The sequence below is a fragment of the Emydura macquarii genome, unplaced genomic scaffold (genome assembly GCF_026122565.2).
Source record: "Emydura macquarii macquarii isolate MOO-44397 ecotype Brisbane River unplaced genomic scaffold, CSIRO-AGI_Emac_v2 contig_1566, whole genome shotgun sequence".
Classification (NCBI taxonomy): Eukaryota; Metazoa; Chordata; order Testudines; family Chelidae; genus Emydura; species Emydura macquarii.
This window is the reverse complement of record NW_027131703.1, coordinates 193,311-220,422: the sequence shown is the minus strand read 5'-3', so window position 1 is coordinate 220,422 and position 27,112 is coordinate 193,311. Positions and strand designations below refer to the sequence as shown.

Below are 27,112 nucleotides of genomic sequence, written 5' to 3'. Positions count from 1 at the left end.
AATGTTTGAAATGTTCTTATTTTAGGAAATTTCATAATTTCAACTTTTCGTTATAATTCAGAACAATTTTTTTAAATGTCAGAATTTCCCACAAAATAGAAATTCCCTTTTCTGAGCAACTCTAATGATTTTATTTACAAGTTTTTGGTTTATAAAGATAAATATAGTCCAAAAATCTGCCCCTTCCACCTGTAAAGCTGCTGTTGATGTGAACCATTACTGTCTGGGAGCAAGTGAAGATGTTGTGTGTACAATCTCAGAGACATGATTAGTGCCTTAACTGGACAGCCAGGATTCTGGGATCTAGTAGCTGGGATGGAATCACTGGGTCTCTAGTGGACTTAGACATGGTGCGATCATGCCATTTACTAAGAGGTTCAGTACTAACAGCTCCTTTCTAGCTCTGCTCTTGGGAATCCTTACCCTGATGGAGCTAAGCATCCCTTTGTCTCATTGACTCACTCATCTCTTCCTGAGGAAGCTGTGAGTCAGAAACTGGTCAGAAAATGAACAGGGTTTTTTTTTTCAGAAAACATTTAGGTGAAAATATATTTTTTTAACATTGTGTTGAAAACAAATGAAACAAATTTCAGTTTTCAGCAACCAAAAACAGAAAAGTTTTCAGTTTTGCCATGAAAAATGTATTAATACACACAGTCTGCAAAAATGTTTGTTTAGACAAAAACAATTTTTCCTTGAAAAAATTTTTTATTAAAATTTTTTGACCAGCTCTATCCGTGAGCGTAATTTTTTTGAAGTTTATATTTTTCAATTTTAACCGAAACCAAAACTAGCTAAAGAAAGGGACCAGGAATGGGGCTGGACTAAAAGGGAGGCTGATAAGTGAGTGGGAGAACTGTTTTTTTAAATTATTATTATTAGTGTTTATTAACATTTGGTTTAACCAGGATCTGGAAGTTTAGAACCAGAAATAAATGAAGAAAATGAAGGAAAACCTGAGAGTCCAGGAGTTTTGAAGGATGACCTTTCTGGGCAGGAATCAGGATCTGTATCCCAGCTACATGCAAAAACAGAGGTAGGAGTGTAATTTCCAGCAGAGGCGACACGTTGGGGGGGGGGGGGGGAGGGGAGGGAATGAAGGGTCATATGACACCCTGAGATTTGCTGCTAGACTTATACTGAGCATGTTTAGTAACACTGCTGAAGCTGGCATCCCTCACTCTGCCCCCCACTGTTGTCGGGCACAGGTCGTCTCTGATTTCCAGTTTTAAGTTTTAAATCAGTTATTCCAAGATACAGGAAGCAAATCACAGCTGTGGGAAGTTCCCCCGTTTCCCAACATGGTGAAAATATCAGATGTGTAAGGAATGGAATGGAGAATAACAGAGATATTCTAGTGCTGAAGTTATATCCTCCCATGGATATTGCATTCAGTTCTGGTCACCCCATCTCAGAAAGGATAGAGCAGAATTAGAGAGATGACAACTGGGTGATGAGAATAGGATTGCCACCTATCAGTTTTCAGCTGGACAGTCTGGGTTTTGGCTTTTGTGTCCGGGTTCCATTTGACAAGCCTGGATGTCTGGTTTTTTTTATCGTGGGGGGAAGCGGTGGAGCAAGGGTGGGGTTTTGGAGGAAGAGGTGGGGCGGGGCCTTGGGGAGGAGAGGTGGAGCAGGGGGCAGGGACTCGGGGGTCCATTTACTAGCCATTAGAAAGGTGGCAACCCTAGATGAGAAGGATCAGGGCCTTGAGACTTATGTATGAAGAAAAATTGGAAAGATCAGGATTATTATTTATCTATGACAGTGCCCAGTTCCACTGCACTGGGAGCTATACAAACAGAGAACAAAAGATAACTGTCTCATCGAGCTTACAGTAAACGTATGTTTAGCTTGGAGTGGTGGTGAATGGAAGTTAGGGTATTAGCTTAGCCCTTGGGATGTAATGGTTCAGTTCTTTGCTCCACTACTGATTTCTTGCATGACCTTGGTCTTCTCTACCTTCTAGGGATATCACGGGGAAAATACGCTAAAGGTTGTGAGGTGCTCAAGTATTATGGTAATGGGGGCCATCTAAATACCAGAGATAGAATAAGACGGGGCATGATGGAGGAGTTTAAAATAACGTATGGCAGAGTGAGATAATTCAGGTGTTTCCATTTACACTGTTTCATGATGCAAGATCTAAGGACAGATTCAGGTAGATTGAAAGACACTGAGTTTAAAACTGACCAAAGTAGCTATTTCTTTAGTGGAAAGATAGCCTGTGGAATTCACTGACACATGGTATCATTGAGGTGAAGAACTTAGTGGCAATCCAAAAAAAGGGAATGGATATTTATATGGATAATAAATTTATGAACAGTTCGAGTAGATCAGGTAAAACTTTGTTATAAACATAAACCCACCCGCTTTGGGTTATTCCATTACTGTCCACACTGGGCTTCCTTTCTATGGAGGAGCTGGCATGACCATTAATGGAGAGTATGTTGGGCTGGATGGATCATTAGTGTGACCTCATGCAGCAATGATTATGCTGCTTGGATCCTGCTTCTGTGATATCACAAGCCTTGTGAAATATGTGGAAGCAAGGGCTTCTAGGAATTGATTTAATACCATGATTCCTGGAAGAAAAAATAGTAATGAAAAGTAGATTTCAGTGGCTGGTGGTTAGCTAGGTTCTCTCACATGATGTGAAGAGTCAGAAAGAATCACTGGGTGAAATTTTCTGGCCTGTGTTATCCAAGAGATCAGAGTAGATGATCACAGTGATCCCTACTGGCATTGGAATCTATGGATCTATTTTGTCCATAGCAAATTCCAGGAAATTGATCCCCAGTTAACAACCTGTTCAACATAATGATCTCCTGTGTTTAGCCAATAAAAGACAAGAGGGAAAAAGTTTTTATGGATGACATTTACCCTAGCATAAATTCTAGGCACCGCCTCAATCCTGAAAGTAAAAGGACTTACATAGGGTACAGTCCTTGTGTGTGAGAGACGAAGTGCTCTCTTGGCTGCTCCTGGCCTGACAGAGTAACGCACTGCCCCTTATTTGGGGCTGATTATAAAGTTACCTCAAGTTTTCTGCAAACTCCAGATCTCAGAGAGCTCTCAAGGGTCTAGGCAGCAAACAGCTGTTCTTCTTCGAGTGCTTGCTCATGTCCATTCCACTATAGGTGTGTGCATGCCTCCGTGCATGGTTACCGGAACTTTTTTCTCCTTAGCAGATCCCGTAAGGCTGGCTCTGGCGCCCCCTGGAGCCCTGCACACATGCCATGGTATATGAGGCGCTGCCGGCCCTACGCCCCCTCAGTTCCTTCTTTCGACCTGTGACGGTTGCTGAAACTAGCCTTGCTTGCCTTGCAAGTACTATTCCCCTTGTTTGGACTTGTTTATTCTCTTTTGTAGTTAGATAGTTTAGTTAAGTAGTTGTTAATGGTGTAGTTAGAGATAAGGTAGTCCTGGCTGGGACTTAGAGCGACCGGGGCATGCCCCAGTCACCGGGCTTTAAGTTGTGCGCCTCCTGCGGGAAGGCCTTCCTGCTCTGCGACCCCCACGACTACTACCTGAAGTGTTTGGGGGAACCCCACCGCAGGGACAAATCTGTTAAGGGGAAAGAAGTTCCAGTAACTGTGCACGGAGACATGCACACAGCTATAGTGGAATGGACATGAGCAACACATCTCAAATAACAGCAGTTACTGGTAAGTAACCTTGTTTTTTGCCTTTGGAGTTCTGTATAGGCATGAATTTCACCCCAGCTGAATGCTTATTACAGAACATAGAATCACAGAAATGTAGGGCTGGAAGGGTTCCTCAAGAGGTCATCTAATCTAGAGCCCCGGCAGGACCCATTTGGCCTTTCTCTGGGCTGCACTGAGCTCTCTCAGGGGTGTACTCCCTTTATTTTCTAGCTTGTAACTTTCCTTTTCAAAGGGGCACGAGGACACCAGCTCAGACAGCACCCTCGCCGAGTCAGAGGGAGGTGATAACCTGCAGCTACAGGACGATAACAGCTGGGTGGTTTTAACAGTCAGCAAAGGTAACAGGCTTCAAACAATTTGCTTAGGAAAATCTTTATTTAGAATTTCTTTTTGTTTTGTTTTATTAAGAAAAAAATACTGATTATTTTCCAACAGTCCTGCTCCCCTTTAAAGTCTTTCTTGAGGCAAACCAGTTCATTTTGCAGACCAGAGGAGTGTGTCTTCTAGTCTTTTATGTCCATATTGGGAGCAAAATTGACATCCATGGTTTTTAAAACAACATCTAACTCTTATCTAACTCAAAGTGTTTGAGAAAGGGGTGTGTGACAGGACACGATTAGTAGCACCCTTGTCACTGATGTTGCTGCAGTATTAAGAAGGCTGCAAGCTTAGTTAAGATAAATTTAATACTTTCTGATGGTGAATTATGAGCACCTGGGTGGTAATGACAGGGCTACATAAAAACGGCCATACTGGGTCAGACCAATTGTCCATTTAGTCCAGTATCTTGTTTTCCTGCATTGGCCACTGCCAGTGCTTCAGAGGGAATGAACAGAACAGGTGATCATCAAGTGATCCATCCCATTGCCCATTCCCAGCTTCTGGCAAATTGAGGCTAGGGACACTTCAGAGCATGGTTTTGCATTCCTGCCTATCCTGGGTAATAGTCATTGATGGACCTATCCTCCAGGAATTTCTCTAGGTTTTTTTTTTTAACCCTGTTATAGTCTTGGCCTTCACAACATCCTCTGGCAAGGAGGTCCACAGGCTGACCATGCATTGTGTGAAGAAATACTTCTTTTTGTTTTATTTTAAACCTGCTGCCTATTAATTTCATTTGGTGATCCCTAGTTCTTGTGTTATGAGGAGTCCTTATTTACTTTCTCCACATCAGTCATGATCTTATAGATCTCTATCATATTTCTTCTTGGCCATCTCTTTTCAAAGCTGAAAAGTCCCAGTTTTATTAATCTCTCCTCATATGGAAGTTGTTCCATACCCCTAATCATGTTTGTTGCCCTTTTCTGTACCTTTTCCAATTCCAGTACATCTTTGTGATGGGGCAACCAGATCTGCATGCAGTATTCAAGATGTGGGCGTAACCCACATTTATAAAAAGGCATTATGACATTTTCTGTCTTATTATCTATCCCTTTCCTAATGATTTCTGACATTCTGTTGGCCTTTTTGACTGCTGCTGCACATTGAGTGGATATTTTCAGAGAATTATTCACAGTGACTCCAAGATCTTTCTTGAATGGTAACAGCTAATTCTTCTTTGAGTGCTTGCTCATATCGATTCCAATTAGGTGTGTGTGTGCTGTCTGCATAGTCGTTGGAAGTTTTTTTCCCCTAGTGGTACCTGTCCGTGCAGGCGACCCCTAGAGTGGCACCTCCATGGCACTGTATATTGGGCCCTGCTCACTCACTGCCTCCTTAGTTCTTTCTTACCACCTCTGATGGTCATTGGAGCCTCTTGCCTCTTCTATTGGCAAGCATTCCTCTAGTGTAGTAGTTCTTCAAAACGAAAACAAAAAACCCTGCAAGGGGTACCGTTGAGTCCAGTGCTGTTGGACTCACCTGACAGGGAGAGCCATGTGGGGGAGCTGCACTCTCCTTCGACCTTAGACAGAGATAAGACTTCTGGCACCACTGAACATTGTGGTGTTGTCTAGAGGCAAGCCTGCCATGATGCGGCACCGGTTGCCCTCTCCTTGACACCGTTCCCTGGATCCATCCTGCTTGGCATCGCCATGGTCCCTGCACTTTGAGTCCCAGTCATTGGGCTCAGAGGCGGGATCCTACATCTCTAGGTGCAGCCAGCACTGATCACATGAGCACAGCCATAGACAGAAATAGGGGCAAAACCCCGTTATGGGTCTGTGGCCGGCACAGTGGCAGATGTCAGCGCAATGGCCCTTCTGGACTCCATGGGCTTACCATCAGGACCAGGGGTCCTCATACAGAAGATTTTACTTGGTCACCTCCCAAGCAAGGAGCTCCCAACCATCAGTAATCTGACAATCTCCCTGCGACACCGAGAAGGACGACGATCCCGGTACCGAAGGGAGGTCAGAGCACTGTGCCGAGTCTGGTACCGGTGAAGATCCCGGTACCGAGAGGTATTCTCCAAGGGAATCACAGGATCCAGTAGGACAGGAAGACCCAGTCCTACCCAGGGCATCATCATAGTCATCTCTAGATGAGGCAGTAGCAGGGATTTCAGCTGTTCCACCTTCAGTGGATAATAGAGCCCACCAGCAGGTGCTTAGGAGGGTGGCAAAAAACTTGGTCTCCAAGCATAGAATAGAATCATAGAGTTGGAAGGGACCTCAGGAGGTCATCTAGTCCAACCCCCTGCTCAAAGCAGGACTAACCTGCAGAAGACATGCAGGTGTTAGAGGACCCTATGGTGGACATTCTGCCACCAGAGGGCCCCTCTAGGGCAGCTCAGCCTCTATGCCTTATCAAGACGATTCAAGTCACCATTAAGATACTGTGGCAAACACTTGCCTCGGTTCCTTCCAACAGCTAAGGGGATAGAGAGGAAGTACTTTGCCCCATCTACCATGCATGAATATCTCTTTACACATCCAGAGCCATGGTCACTGGTGGTAGCAGCAGCAAATGACAGAAAGACAAAGACAGCAGGCAGCAACGGCTAAGTCCAAGGACTTGAAGAAGTTGGATCTCTTCAATAGGAAGGTGTATTCTACTGGAGGGGTCCAGCTTTGCATAGCCAACCAGCTAGCCATTCTGAGACACTAAAGTTTTAACTTCTGGGAAGCTATGATGAAATTTAAGGAGTTGCTCCCAGCCAACTCCAAACAAGGGTTCACTGCGATCGTTGAGGAAGGTAAGGCTGTGGCGAGAAAATCACTGCAGGTAGCCTAGGATGCAGCAGATTCTGCCACGTGGACAATGTCCTTGGCGATAGCGATGAAAAGATGCTCATGGCTGCAGGTGTCAGGCCTTCCCCAGGAGGTTCAGTAGACAATACAAGACCAGTCATTCAAGGGCTCAGGGTTGTTCTTGAAGCAAACTGACTCCAAACTGCACAACCTAAAGGATTCTAGGGCTACCTGAAGTCCTTGGGCCTGCATAATCCTAGCATCCAGAGGAAACACTTTAAGCTCCAACCTGTCCCACTTTTTTACCCTGTACAGAGGCAGAACTATTCTAGAAAGAGGGGCAGGAGCAATCAGTGTAGGACACCACAGCCCCATCTAACCAAGGTTGGAGCTCAGCGAGACAGCCTTCTAGCTCCAAACAATCATTTTGAAGGTGCATCTGAGGGTGACACTAGTCCAAATCCATGATTCCGCCCCCCTTTCCTGAGTCATCCATCCCATTTCTACCAGGCATGGGCTCACATCACCTCAGACGCTTGGGTGTGGTGCATGGTAGAATTGGGATATTCTCTCCAATTCTCCTTCTTCCCACCCTCCCACTTTCCTTTCCCATCTCTCTTCAGGGACCCCTCTCACTAGCAGCTCCTTATACACGAAGTACAAGAGCTCATATGAATGAGAGCTGTGGAGGAGGTTCCTATGGAACTAAAGGGAAAGGGATTCTACTCTCAATATTTCCTAATTCCAAAGGCTAAAGGGGGTCTCACACCCATTCTCGATCTGTAAAACATCAACAGATTCATGAAGACGAAGTTTTGCATGGTCTTTTTGGCCACGATCATCCCCTCCTTGGATCCCGAAGATGAGACTGCCCTCAACTTAAAGGATGCTTACTTTCATATTTTGATAGTTCTGTCCCACAGAAGGTTCCTCAGGTTTGTGGTAAACCACACTCACTATCAGTTCACAGGCCTCCCCTTTGGACTGTCAGCAGCTTTTCGAGTTTTCACCAAGTGCAATGTGGTGGTTGCTGCCTTCCTGAGGAAACAACAGGTTCAAGTGTTTCTGTATCTAGACGACTGGCTAGTCAGGGGCCACTCCAAAGAACAAGTAGAGGCACAAGTCAACCTCATAAGGTCGACCTTCAACAGTCTGGGTCTTCAGCTAAATGTGCCCAAGTCGACATCATCCCCTACCCAGCGGATAGACTTTATAGGAGCAGTCCTAGATTCGGTTCAGACAAGGGCACTCCTGCCAGTGTCTCACTTCGAGACTATGGGCTCCATCATAAGAGACTGAGTCTCTTTCCTGCTACAACAGCAAGAAGTTGTTTGAAACTTCTAGGTCACATGCTCTCCTGCACATATGTAGTGCAGCATGCGAGGCTGTGGCTCAGACCTCTCTAGGCTGGCTAGCATCGGCTTAGCTACCAAACAGAGACAAGTTGGACACAGTGGTTTCACTTCCCCCATGGGTCACTGAATCCCTTCAATGATGGCTCAATGCACAGCTAATATGTGTGAGAGTTCCCTTTTCCAGGCCCCAACCATCTCTGTCTCTGGTCACGGACACATCCGAGTTGGGATGGGGAGCACACTTATGGTCTCTCAGGACTCAGGGCCTCTGGTCTTAGGCAGAACTGTCACTTCACATCAACATCAGGAGCTGACACTGGTTCGCCTAGCGTGCCAAATCTTCCAGCCTCACATAGAGGGCAGATGCATATCAGTAATAATGGACAATAGGGCAGCGATGTTTTATATAAAACAGACAGGATAGAGTGCACTCCTCTCCTCTGTGCCATGAAGCCCTCAAGCTGTGGGACTTCTGCATCGCTCACTCCATACACCTGGAGGCCAGAGGTGTCTTTCCCTCTGGGGGCCCAGAACGTGCTGGCGGATTGGGTCAGCAGATCTTTCCACAACCACGAATGGTCCATCCGTCCAGATATCCTGAACAACATCTTTCAGCAGTCAGGAGTTCCCAAGTGGATCTGTCTGAGACTCAAATCAACAGGAAATGTCAGCAGTTCTGCTCCATCCACAGTCCAGACTTGATCGCGGATGCATCCCTCCTTCCATGGAGACAGCACTTGCTTTACACGTTTCCCCCATTCCCTCTTATTCACAAGGTCCTCCACAAGATCAGAAGGGAAAAGGCATTGGTCATTCTGACAGCCCCAGCCTGGCCCTGACAGCATTGGTATATGTTGCTACGAGAGCTGTCCGTGGTCACTCCCATAGCTCTGCCATTGGTGCCTGATCTAATCATGCAGGGTTATGGTCATCTGTAGGATCCCAACTTCAAATACCTCCACCTCATGGCACAGAAACTCCATGGCTGAACCAATGGGAGTCTGCCTGCTCGGGGACAGTCAGGGAGGTCCTTCTAGGTAATAGGAAGCTGTCTACCAGTGCAACATATTTGGCCATGTGGAAGAAGTTCTCCATCTGGGCAACACAAAAAGGCACTCCTCCAATGAACACATCATTGCCCTTCATCTTGGACTATCTGCTGCACTTAAAGCAGCTAGGGCTGGCAATATCATCCATAAAGGTACACCTGGTGGCAATATCTGCCTTCCACCCAGGTACAATTGGGTGTTCGGTCTTCACTGCTCCAACGACGACCCGTTTTCTCAAGGGACTGGATAGGCTCTACCTGCAGGTCTCCCATCTAGTACCGGCATGGGACCTTAACTTGGTGCTTACCAGGCTAATGGGACTCTCCTTTGAGCTCTTAGGGTCCTGTTTGCTCCTGTATCTCTCATGGAAGGTGGCATTCCTGGTCACAATCACCTCAGCCAGAAGAGTGTCTAAACTTAAGGCTTTGACGTCCGACCCCACATGGTGTTTTCAAGGACAAGGTACAGTTGCAACCTCTTCCGGCCTTCCTCTCTAAAGTGGTTCCTATTTCCTACAAACCAGGATATCTTCCTTCCAGTCTTCTTCCCAAATCCTCATGCCAATTACAGGGAACGGAGTCTTCATTTCCTAGATAGGAGGGCGCTGGCTTTCTACATAGAAAGGAGTAAGCCTTTTTGTAAGTCAAACTGACTCTTCATTGCTATAGCAGATAGGATGAAAGGTCTACCGCTATCATTCCAAAGAATCTCTTCTTGGATCACCACCTGTATCAGGACATACTACAGACTGGCTAAGGTGCCAGCCCCAGCACTGACAGAGCACTCCATGAGGGGACACGCCTCCTTGGCAGCATTCCTGGTGCATGTCCCTACACAGGAGATCTGCAGAGCTGCTACCCGGTTATCGGTTCACACGTTCACTGCACATTATGTCATCACTCAGCAGGCCAGTGGCAGAGCAGTGTGTCAGTCAGTGATTTTGTGAGCTCCACCCCCTCCACCTTGGGTCAGCTTGGGAGTCACCTAATTAGAATCAACATGAGCAAGCACTCGAGGAAGAAAAAACGGTTACTTACTTTTGTAACTCTTGTTCTTCAAGATGTGTTGCTCATGTTCATTCCAAGACCCACTCACCTTCCCCTCTGTCGGAGCACTCAGACAAGAAGGAACTGAGGAGGCAGTGGATCAGCAGGGCCCTATATACAGTGCCATTGAGGCACCACTGACCTGACGGGTACTGCCAGGGGAAAAACCTTCCAATGACTGTGCACATGGCGCACACACACCTAATTGGAATGGACATGAGCAACACATCTCGAAGAACAAGAGTTATGAAGGTAAGTAACCGGTTTTTTAGACCCCATCATTTTATGTGTATAGTTGGGATTATATTTTCCAATGTGCATTACTTTGCATTTATCAATATTGAATTTCATCTGCCATTTTGTTGCTCAGTCACCCAGTTTTGTGAAATCTCTTTGTAACTCTTCGCAGTCTGCTTTGGACTTATCTATCTTGAGTAGTTCTGTGTCATCTGCAAATTTTGCCACCTCATCATTTACCCCTTTTTCTAGATTGTTTATGAATATGTTGAACAGTACTGGTCCCAACATAGACCCCTGGGATACACCACTATTTACTCTATTCTGAGAACTGACCATTTATTTCTACCCTTTGTTTCCTATCTTTTAACCAGCTACTGATCCAGGAGAGGAGGACCTTCCTTCTTATCCCATGACAGCTTACTTTGTTTAAGAGTCTTTGATGAGGGACCTTGTCAAAGGCTTTCTGAAAATCTAAGTACACTATATCCACTGGATCACTTTTGTCCACGTGCTTTTTGAGCCCGTCAAAGATTTCTAGTAGATTGGTGAAGGATGATTTCCCTTTGCAAAAAACATGTTGGCTCTTTCCCAATAAATCGTGTTCATCTATGTGTATGCTAATTCTGTTCTTTACTATAGTTTCTGCTAATTTGCCTGGTATTGAAGTTAGGCTTACGGGCCTGTAATTCCAGGATCGCTACTGGAGCCTTTTTAAAAACTTAATATCACATTAGCTATCCTCCAGTCATCTGGTACAGAAGCTGATTTAAGTGCTAGGTTACATACCACAGTTAGTAGTTCTGCACCATCATATTTGAGTACCTTCAGAACTCTAGGGTGAATACCATCTGGTCCTGGTGACTAATTGCTGTTTAACTTATTAGTTTGTTCCAAAACCTCCTCAACTGACACCTCAATGTGGGACAGTTTCTCAAATTTGTCACCTAAAAGGAATGGTGTGGGAATCTCCCTCTCATCCACTGCAGTGAAGACCAATGCAAAGAATTCATTTAGCTTCTCCACAATGGCCTTATCTGCATCTTCAAAGGAAGTTGAGAGCCTGTTTCCTTATTATCATTATTAATGATATTTGTTAAGTTAGTGCCTCAGGGCAGCCAACAATGGGACCTGTAAGAGCTCCTGTCGTGAGTGGTGCCGGAGGCTCTCCCTTGGTGTCAATCTCTGAGGGAGGTCATACCTCCTGGTACCTGCACCCTGCGGGGAGTCCACAAATCAAGGGTGGCTGGCTCCTGCCCTTACCAGGGCGAGCCTTGGTTTCCGGTCCCACTCCTTAGGGGAGTGGGTCAGACAAACAGGGTAGTAGTCTCCAGCCCTTTCATAGGGCGAACACGCAGTTCAAGACGGGCAGGGTGGACTGGTAAAGGGGAACAGTCTTGAGCCCTGCGTAGAGTGAGTGGATAGTTCTGAAGCCCTGGCCCTTAGGCAGGGTGGGCATCACCACAGGGACAGTCTCCAGCCCGCACAGGATGAGCAAACAGTCCATGGCCTGGCCCTCAGCAGGACAGGCAGGCAGCAGGAAATAGCCTTCAGCCGCCAGCAGGGCGAGGCAATCGATGGCGAGGCTCGATGGCAGGTGGGAGTTGTCTGCGGAGGGCAGCTCCTCTAGGTCACAGAATCCTGGGGTCCCCTCTGGCTCACCGTGGGTTGGCAGCTCAGGTAGGTCCTTCAGGTCCTCAGGGCCCCAGGTAGTAGGTAGCTCCGGCAGCCTCTCTTCTGGGTCGTAGGATCTGGGGGTCTCCTCCGGCTCGTCCAGTTCAGGTAGCTCCTCCAGATCCTTCGGGCCCCACGCCATGGGTAACTTCAGCAGCCTCTCCTCCGTGGAACGGTTGGGTGCAGCCCTATGCTCTGGCACTAAGGGAGAGGCATCTTTCTCCTTCAGCCGCCTTCCTCTGACAGAGTGGGCAGGCCTGGCTTTTATACTCCTAGTCCCGCCTACCTGCTTCCGGTCAGGTGGTATACTCCTCGGCTCCAACCCCCAGATGGGGTTTGGCTCTCCCTCGGTGTCAATCTCTGAGGGAGGCCACACCTCCTGGCTATAGACCCCATTGTGCTAGATGCTACACAGACACAGAGTGGTAAATGGTTCTTGTCTGAAAGTGCGGACAATATCAACCAACCAGACAGACCCAGGCTGGGGGAAGGGTTAAAACACACCAGCAGAGTTACTAATGGGATGGTGGCAAAACAATTTTCTATTTTCCAGAGGGTTTAGTTAGGAGGGGACCAGCTACATGAAAAGAAAAAAGAAGTGAGAGGGGACAATGACGGGAAGGGAGGCTGAGGGGGACAGGGCAGGGGAGAAGAGAGTAAGAGGGGCAGATGTGGAATGAAACTGAGGTGAAGAGACTGTGGGGTAGAGGAGAGTTGGAGCAAGCAGCCAATCAGAGAAAATCCTGTCAAAACTATAGAAAACCAAACTGTTTCCTCATTTCCTGTGTCCTGTAGGACAGCACCGGAAAGGAGAGGCATGAGGGCATGTGTGAAAGATGGGTGAAAACTGATGATCTTCACTTGTTTGTTTTGCACTTAGAACTGAGAACTTTAGAACCGGACCAGAACGAAGCACATCCGCTGAGTTCAGGATGGAAATCTGGGCCTGGATCCCTGCCGCAGTGCCAGGCTGCTGGAGTAACAAATGAGGTGGGAGTTTTATTTAACCCAGTCAGTGTCAGATGAGCATAGCTATTCCAACAATTAGTAGACAAGCCGGCTTGGCTGGTGACACAGGGTGGTACCACAGAGCAAGATCCCAATTCAAGTCTGGCCAGCAAACTTTTGTAGTTTGAGCCAAGAGGGTCTAAATTCACAGGGACTATTATGATCATCTAAATCTGGTCTCCTTCATAAACCATGCCAGGGAACCTCACCCAACCTTATGCCAGGGATGAATATAGAACCACTTTCTGTTCCGCTGAAGTGAGCGCTAAATGGATGGCTTATTTACAAACACTGGCCTAGATTCTCTCATAGGGATACTGCACTGGCATCCCCTTATCCTGGGAGCATCCTGTGGGCCGGCAGGCTGGAAGGTGAGGGGTGTAAAGTTGCTCCAGTAGCTCTTAAGAAATCCAAGATTGCTCCTACACAGAGGGAATGCAGAAGGGCTGTATCCAGAGTAGACCCTAGAACTGAGCCTTTTAATTTTGTTTTCACTTTAAATGGCAAATGGATCTAGATTTATTACTATTAATCTGCATCAAGATCTATTGCTATTTATGATTACTGGTCAAAATATTTCCATCAAAACTGTTTTCTAATGGAAAATTGGATTTTTAACTAAATGAAGTTGAGCGTCCACACTGCATTGTGAACTTATGTTTACAATTGCTGGGCCTGGGTCCCACAGTAACGCTAACACTTCCATACTGCACTATACAGACCTTCTGACTTGGGTCTGCAGCTTAACCTGCATCCACACTGCAAAATGACAGGGCTTGGATCTGAGTCACAGAGGGACTCGGGCTCTGACCCATCCCCTAGCAGAGTCTTGTGCACTTGCTGACCTGAGTTACACTGATTTTGAGTGAATGGAAGAGGGGCTTAGGCTTAAACCTGAGTCAAAGCCTGATCTGAGTGTGCAGTGTAGACATATCCTAGCTGGGCAGCCAAACAGTGTGGTGCCCAAATATTAGTGGCTACTTCTAAAAAATTAGGCCAATTTGTATACAACATATTTATCTCTGGCTATTTGTAGAAGCAACAAGTATTACCATCCAAAGCCACTGTACAACATAATAAAAACCCCTTCACAATAACTGAGGGCTTCACATAAATGAAAAACCAATGATTCACAGGCTCATCAATTTCAAGGCCAGCAGGGCCCACTATGTCCATCCAATCAGGCCTCCTACATAACCCAGGCCAGAGAATCTCCCCAGCCATTCATGCATCCAGACCTATAACTCCTGACTGAACTAGAGCAAATCACCCTAGTCCTTAAACCAAAAATACAGATGAGCTTTGTAAATGTTTCCTGAAGATCAACAGATCTGGAGGCATGAAATGAGTTGCAGAATTGTGAATTCCTTACAGAGAATGTCCCCCTCTGTTAAACCAGGGGCCTACTACTCAGATATCTTTGCTGGTCATAGCTGTAGGGGCATCCTATGGGGAGAGAACTGGATTTTCAGTGAGACAGTGGCCAAGCCATTTAGGACTTTATGGGTCAAAACCAATGCCCTAAAGTGTATGGCCCATGCTGACCTTAGAGCCTGGCATATGGGGCTTTCTGTGGTGCATGGAGAATCAGGAGCACAGCCACAATCTGCATATGCATTGACTTTAAGAGCAGAGCTGAGCAAATAACTGTTTTTTCAGTGCCGAGGCTGAACCAAAAGATTTCAAAAAAATTAGCTTTGAGTCAAATATTTAATTTTGGTTTGTTTTGGGGTATTTCTCACTTTTTAATAAAAGCTAAATTTTAAAACAATGCCATTTTGAAACAAAAACTCAAAATGGTTAATTTCAAAATGGCCAGAATGAAATGTTTCAAAAAGAAAAGTTAAAATGTTTTGTTTTGAAATTGCCAAAAATGAACCGCTTCTATGTCTTCAAATTTTGTTCCCTTTTTTTCAGTCAAAACTATTTGCTGAATTTGACCCAAATTCATGAGTAGTTTCATTTCCTGAAAAAATGCATTTCTGGCAAATATATTATTAACTTAAAAAACGTGCTCATCTCTATTTATGAGAGTTCTTAAGAGTGCTTTTGTTGGAAAAATATCCAAATGAGGTTCGTTTGCCCTGCACCAGGAAAAGAGATCCACGCAGGTAGTTGGGCAGTCTCCAAGTTTTATTTCTGCAGAGGTCGGACACTTCCCAACAAGTGGTCAGTGTGAGACCCCGAAGGCATGCTCTCTTGCATATTTATACAAACACAAACAAAGAAATTATATATGCATAAATTCTTAATGCTTATTGGTACACTCAAATTATTATTGTTATTACTATTAACGTTACACTTTATACTTCTTCTAACTATAAACATATGCATAACATAAAAATAAGGGCAAAAGGTTTCAACTTATCTATCAACATTGTCTAGACTATGTCTCAAGACTGCAAAAAACAAAAACTAAATTATACCTGACTCCTCGTTTCTTCTGTTAATCTTTCTCTCTGACCTTGGCAGGGATAAGCACCATAAACATATTGAAAAGGAGCGGGAGGGTGATTTCAACAGAAAGCAGAACACTAAAAACAACAAAATGGAGTAACTGTGGTCAAGCAAACAATTATTTTCTTTCAATCCCCCTTTGAGCCATACTGTATCACCAGTTTGGCTCACTAAAAAAACTTAATCTACTTCTTCTTTAAGTGCAACAATGTCAACCTGAATCAACATTTGCAGGGCAGGGGCGCTGGGTTTTACAAATCTGGTAAAAGCAGAACACACAAAGGGCAAATTACCTAAACATTAAAAAAAAACAACATCCAACAATACAAATTACAACAAACAAAACACTATAAAAAACAAAGACTTAAGCCATTGCATATCTGGTAACCAACCCCACAAACTGCTTGATTTTTTTTCTGCTAAATAGTGGAGATCACCTAGACGTTTCTCAATCAATAAACTATGGTCTGATAAATTAAAACAACACATTCCTTGGAATTTTTGGCATCTATGATTATGACGTAACAAAAGATAATCTATTGCAAGCCGATTTTGCAGGGTGGCATGGCGAACGTCTTGTAAATCCTCAGCCATGGCTTGAATCAAAGTGGAGGTTAAATTAATAGACTTTGCTAAGGCACATGCCACCTTGGATACTTCCTTGTAATTAATAACAGTAAGTCCAGGGACACCCACTAAGGATGTAGCTAGGGAAATGGCCTCAGCTTTAGAAAGCAAATTAACTGAATTATCACAATCAGGACCCAACTGCTGCAGGGTACACCGTAGGCGAGAGGGATAGAAACGGTTAGGGGGCAACACTGCCAAGGCAGAAGTTACTCTGCCTATAGCACAGGGACCACCAGTGGCGTTGGCAGGAACATAAGTGTAAGCAGTTAAACCACAACATAAAAACCCCCCTTAAGTAAATAAAGGGAAGTGGTAAAATAGCTACTATAACTAACACTACTACATTCTAATTCTTTAGTAGTGGTTACATTAACACACTTCTTAGTACAATTAACAAATTGAATACAGTCATGGGCTCGAGTTAAACTATGTAACTGAAAGGTGAGTCGATGGGCATTGGTCCAGTGTGGCTGGGGCTTAAGAGTGGATCCCCATCGGGGTAGGTCTCCCACTACCCAGGTAGAATTGTTGTAGTCGATTAATTGGGTATAGGCATGAATATTGGGAAAATTACAGGCTACCCCAATAAAACAAGTGGTCAAAGATGACCCTACATTATCTCCCCCCGTCGTACAAAAAGCAGTGAAATTTAAAGCAGTACGAGCCATTTCTACCCACCAATTGTTATGGGAAGGATGGATCTGGGTTTGATAAGGGTTTATCTGGGTTTATCTGGGGTGGAGTCCGGGGTGGAGCTCCCATGCCCTGTAAACCGCCAAAAATAACAGAGGGTGAAAACCAGATGGGAGGCAAAGGTCTCAAAACCCTGGACTTTCACCATTTTTTCTATTTTCCAGCACAAAAATAAAATGTCAATAATAAGCCCAGTGATTATACAAACAAAACAGAAACTCAGTAGTATTTTAGCTCAATAAACACATTCTAGGTTGGTTCAGTAAATAGAGCAATAGTTCATGCATTAGAGTCTGGCTGTCAGGTTAGCTTCAAAGGTGGTACCACAGCCGGGGTACTGTCATCATATACTGCTGGCTTCACTTGGGAATGGTGGATCCAGGAGGACTTTTCTGCAACCTTTACTGCTGTATGGGTAGTTAGCAGCACCTGGAATGGTCCTTCCCAAACTGGCGTTAGGGGACTGGAACGTCTGGAAATCTTTATCCACACGCGGTCACCAGGTTGGTAAGGGTGCACCTCACAATCCAGGGAAACTGGCTGGAGTAGAGCTCCTGCTTTCTGTAAGAGTAAAAAAAAAACGCTTATGCAAGGATTTCACATACTCATATAATTGGTGATCCCCTCCCATAAGAGTTCTAGTAAGAAACTGAAATTGTTTTGCCATAGTAGGGGGATGTCCAAACAACATTTCATATGGGCTAAGACCAATATCTTTCCTTGGCCTATTTCTTAATTGAAACAAAACAATAGGTAGGACCTGAGGCCACTTTAATTGTGATTCACGGCAAAGTTTTCCCAATAGGGTTTTTATTTCCCGGTTTACCCTTTCCACCTGTCCCGAACTTTGTGGATGGTATGGGGTGTGTAGTTTCCTGGTAATTCCAAAAGCTGCATACACCTCGTTCAGGGTTTCTTCAGTAAAATGACTGCCTTGGTCAGAGTTAACCATTTGAGGGAGCCCAACCTAGGGATGATCTCCTTTAACAAAAAATTTCTTACAACAGTTGCAGTTGCACTTCTGGCAGGAGTAGCTTCAACCCAGTGGGTTAACTGATCAACAATCACCAGCACATATTTGTAACCTTGACAGGCTGGCAAGGAAATAAAATCCAATTGCAAGTTTTCAAATGGTAAAACTGTCCATGGCTGGGCACCTTCTTTTAGATCTTTCCGGGATACTGCATTAAAGGCTTGGCAAGTGGGGCAGGATTGGGTTACCCTTTTTGCTACCTGATGGACTCCAGGAGCAAACCATGTACGCAGGATGGTATCTGCGATGGCTGCCGCCCCATAGTGCCCCTGGCTATGAATCTGCTGGCACATGGGTCTTAACAAAAGAAAAGGTAAAATGGGCTTACCTTGGGGAGTCCACCATAATCCCTCCTTTTCCACTGCCTCATAAAGCCTTACCCACCGGGCTTTCTCTTCTGCAGTTATGGCATTTGATATTTCCTTCTCTTGTACTCCTGGCACGAACACTGGAGCAGACACACTCAGGGGCAGTGGCTGTAGAGCTGCTTCCTTGGCTGCGTAGTCGGCTTGTCTATTCCACAGGCTGATGTCATCCGTAGCATTGGTGTGAACTGCACAGTGCATGACTGCAATTTCTCTGGGTAACATAATGGCATTCAGCAAGTCTTCAACCTGTTTGGCATTAGCAATTTTACTCCCTGTAGAAGTGAGAAACCCTCGCTGCTTCCATAAGGCTCCTACAGCATGGCAAATTCCAAAGGCATATTTAGAGTCAGTGTAAATATTGACAGCTAAATTTTTGCTTAACTCACACGCCTTAGCTAGTGCTACTAGCTCTGCTGCCTGGGCGCTGAGTGACGCTGGTAGTGGTTCCGCCCACAGCACTACGAATAGGGAGGTCACTGCTGCTCCGGTATATCGGTGACCCTCCCGCACAAATGAGGAGCCATCTGTAAATAAAATCTGATCTGGATTAGAAAGAGGTACATCTGTTAAATCTGATCGTGGCTGCTCAACCACATCTACTACCTTGCAGCAATCATGGGGCTCTTCTATCAGGTCAGGTTCTGGTAATAGTGTTGCTGGATTTAATATGGAACACCTTTGAAGGGTGATGTTTTCTGCTGCCAGTAAAATCACTTCATACTGGGCAATTCGTTGGTGGGAGAATGCTTGGGTCTTCTCTCGTGTCATAAGGGCTTCCACCTCATGAGGCACAAATACAGTCAAAGGATAGCCCAACACAAGATCTTTACTCTTTGTAATCATCGCTGCTGTGGCTGCAACAGCTCTTAAACAACCCACAGCTCCTTTGACTACTGGATCTAGCTGGGCAGATTAATAAGCTACCGGTTGTCTCCTGGAGCCGAAACTCTGGGCTAGGATTCCAGAGGCCACCCCCCCTCGTTTGTGCACAAACAATTGGAATCATCTTTCTGTAATCAGGGAGTCCCAAGGCTGGAGCTTCACTTAACACATGCTTTAGCTTATGAATAGTTAATTTCAGTTCAGCAGTCTCTTCAAGAGGCTCTGGGACAGAGGCTTTAGTTAACTCACAAGTTCCCCAAAAGCAGGAATCCAGGGTCTGCAAAATAACAACATGACTCGACAGGGACAGCAGTCACGATGGTGGCAGGATTGGGCACGACTGCATGTCGTGGAATGACATAGGCATTTATTGCTCTTAAGTCCTGAACAAATCTGTACACAGGATTTCCTTGGTCATCTAGCTTAGGTTTTTTAACTGGAAAAATCGGAGTGTTACAAGGTGAAATACAAGGCCTTAAAATTCCTTGTTCCAGGTAAGCATCAATTAAGGGCTCCAAGCCCTTCTCTGCCTCTCTAGAAATTGGGTACTGAGCCACAGCAGGTGGGGGTTCAGGTTTTACCTGTATAGTTACTGGCAGTGCTGATCGAAGGAGTCCAACATCAGTAGTATTCCATCCCCACAGGGAATCAGGCAGGCTCTGTAATTCTTTAGGCAAAGTTAGTTTCCTGTCTCCAGCACTACATACCATCACAAAATTCTCCAACTCGTCTAGGGGCATATCTAATTTCACAGCACCAGAGGAATCACAATGCAAAGTGGCCTTCAGTTTACACAGCAAATCCCTCCCCAACCAATTAACTGGAGAGGAATCGGTCAACAAAAACTGATGTTCCACAATTAAAGGTCCCACAGTAACTAATGCTGGCGCAGTCTTAGGAACTTGCATAACTGTTCCCCCCCCACCCCCACTATAGCTTCATTCCCATCAAGTTTGTACCCTGCTACATTTGCATCTACCGCCAGAACTGACTTTGTTACCCCTGTATCAATTAAACATTCATAATTTACATTCCCCACAGTTATGGTTACATATGGTTCTCCCCCCTTTTTATAACACACAGGTATATTTAAACAACACAAATTATCATCACATGCACTTTCAGCATCCTGGAGCTCGAGATTTTCCTTTAAACGTCATTGTGAATAAAAGTATCCCTGGTCAGGCATAATTGGCTGCCCGCCAGAGGGAGGTGGAGGAGGAGGTGGGGGTACCCCTTGCTGGTATGATGAGCTGTATGGAGCTGGCATGGCATAGGCATAGGCATTAGCTTCCGAAGCTAGGCGAGTTGGACAATCTCGCTTAAAATGTCCTGGCAGCTTGCACCAAAAACATACTGGCGTTTCTCTTGTATTTGCAGCTTGCCCCCCCCCTCTTCCTCTTGCTCTGCCTCTGCCTCTAAGAAAATATCCTCCTCTCCCTCTCTGGGTCAACATTGCATTTTGCATGTTCACAGCTAACAGCTTGAGCTCATCCTGTTTTCTCTTCCCTTCTTTCAATTGTTCCTTTACCTTTCGTCCTTCAAACACATATGACGGATTATGTGTTAGGACAATAGTCCGGAATTTTCTGATAACTGTAACAGGGTCTTGCCGAAAGGAGGGGGTGTTTTTTTTCCAAATAATCAGATCCCCAGGGGAAAAAGGGGTGTGTACCCTCAGCGAGCGCTGTGTGTGCCCATCGGGTATATATTGCAGGCGCAATGGGGCAACGGTGGAGGTGGTGGTGGTGGTGTGCTCTCCAGATTCCCCAGCCCTGAACTTGCATCCTGTGCGGATATAGCCGGGGCTTGGCAGGGGACGGGAGTCACCATTCCTTCTACTGCTTCGTTTTTTCCTCCCAGCCTTCTCTTCCCCCCCTGCTTCATCTTCACTGATACTGCTGCAGCTGCTGTCGTCCTTATCTAAATCTCGCTTTCTCCCACGGCCGCTTTCCTTGCCTAAGTCTCTACACTCCTCTGCCTGAAGCAGAGCGGAGACAAGAAGGGAGGGAGTGGCTGTCCCTCCTGCGGCAGGTCTGCTATCTTGTGAGGCCGGAGTTGGTTGAACTATAGCTGGTAGGGAGGCATTAGGGAGTAAAAGGGGATACAAAGGCTCAGGTGGTTCCTCCTGTCGGCTTTTCAATAACAAAGAGCTTGGAATATAAGGGGGTAGAGTTTCCCTCTTCACTGCAGGCATTGTCGTTACAGGGCAAGCTCCAGTAGAGAGATGTGCCCAGCAATACCAATAATCCATCTGCCTCGGGGCTTTTTCTTCTAGCTTATGTCTTAGTTGTTGTAGCTTGCAATAATCAAAGGTACCATAGGTGGGCCAAATTTGGGCATCCTTGTAATAATATTTCTGCCATTCTGTATTTAATTTTAGGACTCGAGTTTTCTTCATTCCTTTTAGTACCGGTAAATTACCCGCAGCCCATGCTGCTAACACCGTCCCTAAGGGACTGTCCTCGGGGATTTTTTTACTTCCTCCGAGCCCCATTTCCCGTCCACCACTATCACTCCACACACACACACCCACACACCCTCTGTGTCAACACAGCCTCGGCTTTTGTCCTCTTAAGGACAGGTCAGTGAACCTGATCCGAGCCCTTATCCTAGTACTTAAACTAGCACTTATTTCTCCCGTTCATACCTCGTGGACGACCTGTGCACAGAACAATTGGGGATGCGCTTATCTCTTTAAAAAAACACACCTCCGGAGGATTTTGCAAAAACAAAGTGACAGAATAGAATAAGCTATGGTCTCTTTGCGGGAAAAGAAAAACAAAGTCTGCCAGAGAGACCAGAGAGGGACCCAATAATTGGTCCTAAACAAAACAGATAGAAAAGCTGAGGAGATTCCATGCACAAAAACCCTTGTGCCACCCAGAACTTCCGTGCTTAATAGCCCTTAGGCCCAGCGCGTGGCCACTGTCAAAGACAGTGCCCGTTTCGGAATCTCCTAAGAAAACCGGACAGACACAACACAAAACATACAGGTACCTGAATCTCTTGGAGACTGTGAGACTGCAAAGGGTCTCAACTGCTTTACAGCCTTCCCTCGAGTTCCAAACCCCGTCCAAAAGCCCTCTGGGTGAACTCACCCTATTGCCGGCTGGGGCGTTGGCTGGCGCAGGAACTCAGGGTCGGTTTGCAAGGCAATCCCACTTCTGACACCAGAATTGTTGGAAAAATATCCAAATGAGGTTCGTTTGCCCTGCACCAGGAAAAGAGATCCACGCAGGTAGTTGGGCAGTCTCCAAGTTTTATTTCTGCAGAGGTCGGACACTTCCCAACAAGTGGTCAGTGTGAGACCCCGAAGGCATGCTCTCTTGCATATTTATACAAACACAAACAAAGAAATTATATATGCATAAATTCTTAATGCTTATTGGTACACTCAAATTATTATTGTTATTACTATTAACGTTACACTTTATACTTCTTCTAACTATAAACATATGCATAACATAAAAATAAGGGCAAAAGGTTTCAACTTATCTATCAACATTGTCTAGACTATGTCTCAAGACTGCAAAAAACAAAAACTAAATTATACCTGACTCCTCGTTTCTTCTGTTAATCTTTCTCTCTGACCTTGGCAGGGATAAGCACCATAAACATATTGAAAAGGAGCGGGAGGGTGATTTCAACAGAAAGCAGAACACTAAAAACAACAAAATGGAGTAACTGTGGTCAAGCAAACAATTATTTTCTTTCACTTTGCATTGGTGTTATCTGGATGTGATAAAGGCCAGGGTGACTATAGCAAGCACCACATCCCAGAGGAAAGGCTGCATCCTTCAATAAAATTATATCTTCCTCAACAAGGGGCTTGGGCTGTCACTGAGACGAGAGACCGAAATTCAACAGGTGCCTTGGAATCAGCAGGAGTCACCAGTGAAGCTGGAGAGAGACAACCTTACAGGCTCTGCTTCCCAGCCAAAGGGGGTAAAAACAAGTCCAGCTTGTAAACGTTCAGATCAGACACACATAACCTCTAAACACCAGGTAAGTGGGAAATGTATTTAAATTTTCAATAATCTGGTTGATAAAGAAGCAAAGTTTCTATCATGGATCAGATGTTGGTTAAGAGACAGAAAACAATGAGAAGGGGAAAACAGACCATTCCTGTAGTGTTTAATGCAGCGTCCCTTTAAATAGTATGTGGGCCCTCTAGTGGCACTCACTGTGTTCTGTGTTTTAGAAGCTGCCAAGAACCAGCTGGAGCAGCCATGGACATGTAGCTGGGCCTTTGTATGCTCAGTGAATGCAGTTATTTGGGACTAGAACTGGGTGAATAATCTTTTTTTCAGTTCACTGGAAATTCTAAAAAATTGAAAAAAAATTGTTTTGTGTCAAACTGAAAACAAATTTTTTCAAAACTTTTGGTGAATAAAAAGGTTGAAAAAAATTCCATTTTAGGTAGAACTAAACATTTTGATTCATTTAAATTTTGAGCATATTTAAATGGATTTTAATTTGAAAAAAAATACTAAGGGAAATTTCAGAACTGAAGGTCATTTCAATCTAAAAAACCGAAACATTTGGTTTTGAAAATGTCAAAATGAAATACTTCCATTTTTAAATTTATTTTTAAATTTTGTTTTTTAACTAAAACAATTTGGCAAAATCTACATGAATTTGTGAAATGTGTTAATGTCACTGAATTTGCACTTCTCACTGAAAATATGTTTCAGTAGAAAACTTTTTCTTGGCTCTATTTGAAATCAGTTGTTTCCGGGGAGTTTCTCTCTACAGTTGTTGTGTACAGCACAAAAGACAATTCCTAATGTGGCTATAGCTTAACTATGGAGGTGCCGCAAGGGTCTGTGGGAAGACCCTGTGGTTTATATTTATTAACAATCTGGAAAGGGGGCTGAGCAGGGAGGGAATAAAATTTGCAGAAGCCTGTGAAGAAATTCAGTGAGACCTAACCAAGAAAGGTGACTGGGCAACACCCCAGCAGAAGGAATTCAGCAATGATAAAGGCAAAGTCCTGCATATTGGAAGGAGCAATTTCAAATACTGGTCAGTCCTGTAGGGCTTTATTGTTACTGTGTCAACTCATAAAAAGTTCTTGAGTCCATTGTAGATAGCTCAGTGAATACCTCTGCTCAATGTGCAGCTGTGGTCAAAAAAGCAAACTAGATGTTGAGATGTAGAAAGACAGGATGGAGAATATTACAGAGAATGTTCTGATCTCTTTGTATTAATCAGTGGTGTTGCCCCATTTGAATACAGTGTGCAATTCTGGGTCACCCCGTCTCATGTGGGATATTGCAGAATTAGAGAGATTCACTGAAGGGTAATGAGAATGATCAAGGACCTAGAAAAAGTCTCCTGTGAAGAGAGTTCAAAAAGACTTTAGAGAGGAGATGGATGAGGGCACATGATAAATGCCTTCACTGAGTGGTCTAGAGAAGGGCAATAGGTCACTTCTGTTCTTCCTGCTTCATAACAAAAGAATAAAAGAATGTTCAGTAAAATTGAAAGTGAAAAATTCAAGACTGAGCAAAGGAAATATTTTTTCACACATGTATTTGGCCTGTGGAATTCACTGCCATAATCTATCATCGAAGCCAAAAGTTTAGCAAGATTCAAAGAAGAATTGGACTTTATAAAGATAATGAAAAGATCAGCAGTTACTTCAGATGTGGGTACAATACATAATAATTAAATATAGATCAGCTATCCTCTAAGTGCCTCTGGTAAGGTAGACATTTCCTTATATGTTGTCCACTCCAAACCCCAGGAAATAACCCACAGCTTAGGAGCATACAAATTGCTAAATAGAATCAGTCCTAAAGTCCACCTAGCCCAGTCTCCTGTCTCTGACAGTGCCCAAAGTGAGACACTTCAGGGAAAGGGATAAAAACCCCACAGTAGCAGGTGTGGGATAATCTGTCCCCTATGCTAGAGTTCATCCTCATCTCTGATCACAAGATGTTGTCTTAAATCCTGTGGAAGTGAGTTCCACAGACTAATCATATGTTGTGTGAAGAAGTATTTCTTTTGATCAGTTTTGAATTTTCCACCTTGCAGTTTTATTAAACGTTCCTTTGTTCCTGTGTTATGAGACTGGGAGAACAGATGTGACCAATTTCCATTCTCTAGACCAGTCAGAATTTTAAGTTAAAAGTCCCATAACTTTCACCTTCAGGGCTTCCCCAGGATTTAAACTCAGCCACCACAGTGAAAGCCAAACCCCAAGACACCCATTTTACTAGGCTGATTGCCTCTCTCATTTTCAGTTAATTCAGAGATGACTCTCATGCAGGAGTGAGTTCCCATTTGCATAGAGGCACAGAACAGGCCACTGCACTCCTTCAGTCCAAGTTACATTGTAGGTCAATGGCCCATTAAAGGGTCACCACTTCTGTGCTTTAACTGATATGTTCTAAAACTTCCTTTTCAAAGAAGCAGGTCCCTGGCAGTGCAGAGAGACAGGAGCCGATGGAGCTGGCAGGTAACCATTCCATTATTTCAGCACAAACTTGTTCATCTGTCCATGGCCCAATGCTGTTCAATATCATTCTCAATGATCCAGAAGGAAATATAAAATCACCGCTAATACCATTCACTGATGACACAAAAATCAGTGGGTGGTGAAGAGTGTTGCAGGCAGAGTAATTCCACAGAGTAATCGGGATCAGCTGGGCTCATATGAACATTCATTTTAATACAGCCAGGGGCAAGGTTCAGGAACAAAGAATATTGACCGCACTTGCCAAATGGGAGACTGTATCCTGGAAAGCAGGGCTCTGGGAAGGACATAGGGGTCCCATGGAAACCTATGGAACATGAGCTCCCTCTGCAATGCTATACCTAAGGGGGCAATGCAATCCCTGGATGTAGAAGCAGTGGAGTATCAAGTAGGAGCAGAGAGGAGGCGTTGCCTCTGTATATGTCATTTAATAGATTATTACTGGAGACTGTCCAGTTTTGGTGACTACACTGATGTAGGCCAATTGTTAAGGATTTAGAAAAAGTATAAGAATTATTTGAGGTCTGGAAAAAACCTTATACTGAGAGACTTAGCAGCTCAATCTATTTAGTTTTTCTCAGTGTGGGTTAAGAGGTGACTTGATGATGATCTACAAATACCTACATGGGAAGGAGATTTCTGATAGTGGATAGCTCTTTAATCTAGTAGACATAGGCAGAACAAGATTCACTGGCTGGGAGATGAAGCTGGAAAGCCAATGTTTAATAGTTAGGGGAATCATTGGAACAACTCACCTAGGGAACACGGTGGATTCTCCATCACTTGAAGTCTGGTCCTTTCTGGCATTAGGACTATGATCTAAAAATCTGCCCAGTTCTCCCCTTCAGTCTGTTGAGCTGAAATATTTCTCCTTGGGAGCAAGAGAAGCCATTGCTGTGTGTGCAATCTCACCGACACATAGCTGCAGCCTGGTTCTTACATGGATATCCATGAATATGGGGCCTAGCAACTGGTGCCCATAGGGAATGGACCTCTGCTTACAGGGCAAGGTGGTGACGGTCTCCAGTGGCCTAAGGTGTGATGTGGATAGGCATCTAGATCATGTTGTGTACCAAGAGGTTTGGCACTGACAGCTCCGTTCCAGCTCTTCTCTTGGGGATACCCACCTTGATGGAGCTAAGGGATCTGTTCTTCCAAGCCATCCCTTTCTCACAGTTACTCTGCTCTGTTCGTCTACTCCCCAGTCAAACTTTAGCTTTAGCTGAGAGCTTGAACAAAATATTTTAATGGAACTTTTTCTTTTTTTTCAATTTTACCATAATGAAAAAACATGTTATCTGTTGCAAATGTGATGGCCAACATATTAGGGGATTTAACCAGGGTCCTCCAGAGCTAAAAGAGCCAAAAGTGCCTGAATGGGGCTATAACAGGCTTAT

General features: G+C 44.7%; 2 protein-coding genes across 5 annotated transcripts in view; one reads left to right on the top strand and one right to left on the bottom strand.

Annotated features, from left to right (window-relative positions):
* The window catches only part of LOC137157787 (E3 ubiquitin-protein ligase rnf213-alpha-like), a 213,110-nt gene that overhangs the window by 9,093 nt on the left and 176,905 nt on the right, over positions 1 to 27,112 (top strand). For 2 of the 3 annotated variants that reach the window (XM_067555196.1, XM_067555195.1), the window contains exons 5-9: positions 909 to 1,036; positions 3,901 to 4,006; positions 13,041 to 13,150; positions 23,060 to 23,239; positions 25,649 to 25,697. In XM_067555196.1, coding sequence (XP_067411297.1) covers positions 909 to 1,036; positions 3,901 to 4,006; positions 13,041 to 13,150; positions 23,060 to 23,239; positions 25,649 to 25,697 — 573 coding nt within the window. The remainder of the gene's footprint in view (positions 1 to 908; positions 1,037 to 3,900; positions 4,007 to 13,040; positions 13,151 to 23,059; positions 23,240 to 25,648; positions 25,698 to 27,112) is intronic. The other variant, XM_067555197.1, reaches the window with a different exon arrangement.
* On the bottom strand, positions 15,284 to 20,615 carry LOC137157789 (uncharacterized). 2 transcript variants are annotated; one of them, XM_067555199.1, is made up of 2 exons: positions 18,182 to 20,615; positions 15,284 to 17,509 (listed from the first exon to the last, which is right to left on the bottom strand). In XM_067555199.1, exons 1-2 carry the CDS (start codon positions 19,190 to 19,192, stop codon positions 17,249 to 17,251), a joined length of 1,272 nt encoding a protein of 423 aa, XP_067411300.1. In that variant the 5' UTR covers positions 19,193 to 20,615; the 3' UTR covers positions 15,284 to 17,248. The 2 variants fall into 2 exon arrangements, with proteins under 2 accessions (XP_067411300.1, XP_067411301.1); XM_067555200.1 differs by having other exon boundaries at positions 17,360 to 17,509; positions 18,310 to 20,614.

Excerpts from the sequence above, each read along its gene's own strand:
- LOC137157789 (XM_067555199.1), bottom strand. The coding sequence starts at position 19,192 with ATGATTACAAAGAGTAAAGATCTTGTGTTGGGCTATCCTTTGACTGTA. Across the intron at positions 17,510-18,181 it reads TTGCTCCTGGAGTCCATCAG|AAAGCAGGAGCTCTACTCCA; the intron begins GTAGCAAAAAGG and ends TTACTCTTACAG.